Source organism: Pteropus vampyrus, unplaced genomic scaffold (assembly GCF_000151845.1).
Source record: "Pteropus vampyrus isolate Shadow unplaced genomic scaffold, Pvam_2.0 Scaffold7, whole genome shotgun sequence".
NCBI classification, from domain to species: Eukaryota; Metazoa; Chordata; class Mammalia; order Chiroptera; family Pteropodidae; genus Pteropus; species Pteropus vampyrus.
The window spans coordinates 15,204,575-15,208,316 of NW_011888788.1; the positions used below are offsets into that span (position 1 = coordinate 15,204,575).

At 43.3% G+C, this 3,742-nt stretch overlaps 1 protein-coding gene and 1 long non-coding RNA gene across 2 annotated transcripts in view; both read left to right on the plus strand.

Moving 5' to 3' along the window:
- Nucleotides 1–53: 53 nt before the first annotated feature.
- LOC111746675 (ras and Rab interactor 2-like) overlaps nt 54–3,742 on the plus strand; it is an 8,026-nt gene continuing 4,337 nt past the window's right edge. Inside the window, 1 exon segment of the mRNA XM_023537731.1 lies at nt 54–3,471. Within this exon segment, the coding sequence (XP_023393499.1) occupies nt 3,133–3,471 (339 nt within the window). The 5' untranslated portion in view covers nt 54–3,132.
- Nucleotides 2,766–3,742, plus strand: part of LOC111746679 — a 9,711-nt gene continuing 8,734 nt past the window's right edge. Inside the window, exon 1 of the long non-coding RNA XR_002783223.1 lies at nt 2,766–2,776. This is a non-coding gene — a long non-coding RNA (uncharacterized LOC111746679). The remainder of the gene's footprint in view (nt 2,777–3,742) is intronic.

Sequence of the window (3,742 nt, forward strand, 5' to 3'; positions counted from 1 at the left end):
TATCTGCTCATTGTTAAAATAAAAAATACATAGGCATAAAATCTGGGCAGTGTGCTTTCAAATTACCTTGGCAGTTCAGTTTTCTTCTTGTGTCTGCCTGACCGCAACATGTTTTAGCAGAAATTCTTTCTCCTTACACACCGGTTAGGTATTTTATCATGGAAATGATTTGGATGTTTGTCACCATGGTGCACAGCCTTGAAAAGCAGAAATAACTGGGACTCATATGTAAGTTTGTCTTTTTAAAAAAGAGCAAATCAAGGCCTGTGCATTGTGAGTACTGTTAATCCATTTTCATGTGTTCCCCTAAGAGCCCAGATAGACCCTTACTGATCAATTGTTGCATAGACCTTTTTGCTTTTCTCCACTGAGTATTAGTGCACTGATAGGATTCCCCAGAGAATGTGTCATACTGGGATTTTCCCTAGAGGGAACTTAAATGCACTGTCACCCCCCAGAACATACCCTTTGGTCCCCTAGTCTTCAGGGCGTGGCTTTCTTTCCAGAGGGTCTGTCTTCCCAGGAGCCCCCAGGTCCGACCTCCCCTGCCCTCTAGGGTTGGTGCTGACTCAGGATTAGTGATGAAAATCTTTTCATCCTGTCCCTACACTCCAGACAGATATGAATGGGCCTCTTTTATCCCTTGGCCCTCTCCCTGGGTTATCTCCCTGCATTAATTATTCACAACCTGAGCCACCAAGGCCCTTCTTGGAGTTTTCCTCACAGTCTCTGCCCCTGCCCCAGGGTTTGACAGGACAGGAAAGGCATGTGGTGTTGCCCAGGGACCAAGAGAAGCATACATTCATCTCCAGGCCATCATTATTACATTTTGCATCATTGCTACATATTACATCATTTTTATAATTTTGTATGCATCTGGGTTGGGTGTTTTTTTGTGTGTGTATGTGAGCTTCAATCATGGTTAATTCTAATAATAAGTATGTCCAATTCTTGGTGCTTTTGGGAAAAGGCATGCCAGTTTCACTCAGAAAATTACCATTCTGTTGCTGACAATGTGTTCTTATGACAAACATGCTTACATCTTGTGGCCTGAGGATCTAGATAGCCATTTCCTGCCACCTTTCCCAGAGCAAGACACTGCTCTGGGTACTGTGTTGTTGACACCTATTCTTACCTCCAGGAATCCCACATGAGAGAAAGACAAGGACCTAGCTAGTGGACATAGAGAGTAGCCTGTGTGAGCTCCTGCTTAAGCTAGAGCCTGCTTCTACCTAACTATCTCAGGCTTCTTGGCCACCTTCCTTGGGAAAGCAGGGCAGCCCAGTTGGGTTGGCTGTGGTTACAGATCAGGCCTGCACGTCAGCTAACAGAAGCTATACAGCCCTGGAGAAAGAAGCTGCTGAGCAGAGAGCTGCATAATTGACCCCACCCTCTGTGGCCTGCCCAAGGCACTCTTTGGTTTGGGGGCAGTGACCACATCTCTTTTCTGCTGTTTAAGCAGGTAGTTTCATTATGGAAAAGAACTCCTTTTAAGTGCTCAGCTCTTGTGGTAGGGCTTAGTTTTGCTGAAATTTAAACCTAATTCTAATTGCATCCACATGTTTTAAAGTGTGGTCAATTTTGTGCTTCCAGCATTTTGACTTTTCTCCTTAGTGACCTGAACAGATCAGAGCCATAGTCTAAACCTTGATGTCCAAAGGAAACATCCTCCCTACCAAACTCAATTGTAACAGTCCCTTCCCAGTCCCTGCTCTAATACTGACACCTTTTTCTTGAATACTTCAGTCTGCATTGATTTCTCCTGAAATCCTGTGTAGCATTTAAATGTACTGCTGAGTTTCACACTCAGTCAGATGCTGATTTGTTCATGGGGCAAGTATTTAGTAAAAATCAGCTACTCAAAGTTCTGTACTAGCATGTGGGGGCTGCCATAGGGGACTTATACCCAGCTGGTGGGGCCTTTAAACTATTCAAATAACTCTAAACATAAAGCCTGACATGTGATGTGTACATGGAAAGTGTATTGCTCAGAGTGGCCTAGATGATACTGCCATAAAAAATAACCCCCAAATCTGTCAGTGTCCTGAAAATCACAAAGTTGTGTTCCTTTCTCAAGTTACATGTCCACTGCGATTTGCAGGTGGCTCTGCTCATTTCTCAGACGGTGGACCAGTTGCTATCTTGAATGTTGTCACTTGTTGACCAGAAAGAGAGTTACTCAAAGTCCTGCATTAGCAGCTAAATACTTTGGCCGTGAAAGTAATACTTCTGCACAAAACTCATTTAACTACAACTAACTTCTGGTCCCTGCATGAATGAACCACCAGTGTCTGTTTTCTTTAATAAATTTATAAACTTCTGTAGAGCAAGGACTCAGATTCTGTTTCTTACAAACCCATTCCCTGCTCTGTTCCTGTCTTGGGCTTACAGTAGAGGCTCATTAGGTATTTTGACAAAGAATGTTTCTCAATTTAAAATGTGTGTGCCCAATTAGGCACTTTTTAATAAACACTCAAGACGCCCCCTAGTGGTTCTTTAGCACCGTGCTCGCAAGTTCCTTAGGCACCAAATTACAATTTAGGACAAAACTCTGAACACATTTCTATGTACTTCACGGTGTTGTAGTCTTTTAACAGTCCCCCAAGCATAAGAAATCATTCCTAAATGCACCATTAAAGGGACATTACTTGCTTTTCCTTGCAAATTAGTTTTTTCTTAAATGTGTTACTTTGGTCCGTCCCCAAATAAAAGTAAGAGAGAATCATGCAGAAGTTATTTTGAAGAACCTATATTATCATGAACAGACTTGTACATTGTGCATTTCTTTCAAAGTGTGTGCTTTATTTACCTTTTAGAAAATATTAATTCCTAAAAGAAAAGCCCCAGAGAAATTTTGCCAGATGTATTGACTCCTGTTGCTAAAGTAAATGGTTCTGGCCCCGGAGCAATTGACCCCCATTTTCTCTCCTGCCTCCTCACCTGTCAGGCCTCAACGAAAAGGCCTGACCTTTTCTGGCAAAGCATTTTTACAATTGCACTTAAAAAGTTGAGAGATTTTGCATGCCTCACCTGTTGAAATGGGAATCCCATCAGTGAAAACAGGGCATTATCAGCCAAGCCTTCCTGGCACAAGCCTGGGTTACCCAGAACATCTATGGGGGTGATGCATGAATGGACAGATGGAGGCGTGCAGGATGTGCTCTTGGGCACGTGCTTCTGTGGTCCCACAAGAAATGTGTACAGACAAAACTGAGAAAATACAAAGCATAACTTCTAACTCTATTGTCCCCAAACTTATCCCCAGAGTATGAAGCTTTTGGAGACTCACTCTTTCTATCCTTTTTAGGAGGCTATTACTTGACAAGTGCCTACGGGGCACTTTCTCTGATAAAGAATTTCCAAGAAGAACAAGCTGCGAGACTGCTCAGCTCGGAGACTAGAGACACCTTAAGACAGTGGCACAAAAGGAGAACCACCAACCGGACCATCCCCTCAGTGGATGACTTTCAGGTATGTGGCCAGTGATGGTGATGCGGGGTCAGGGTAGGGTGAGAGGAAGCGTGCTGCTTCCTTTGTCCTCCAGAAGGGCAGAGCTGGCTCACTGAGCACGCACAGTTCAGGATGCTTGAGGTCCCCACTTTGTCGAATCATTGGTGGAAGAGATATTTTAAACCACCCTCTGACCTTGTTGTTTCACTTCTCTGTTTTGCTTATATTAAGAAAATATATGTGGGTTTGGCCCAAGTTTTGCTCTCCTTAAGAAAACAATGTCAGAATAAGG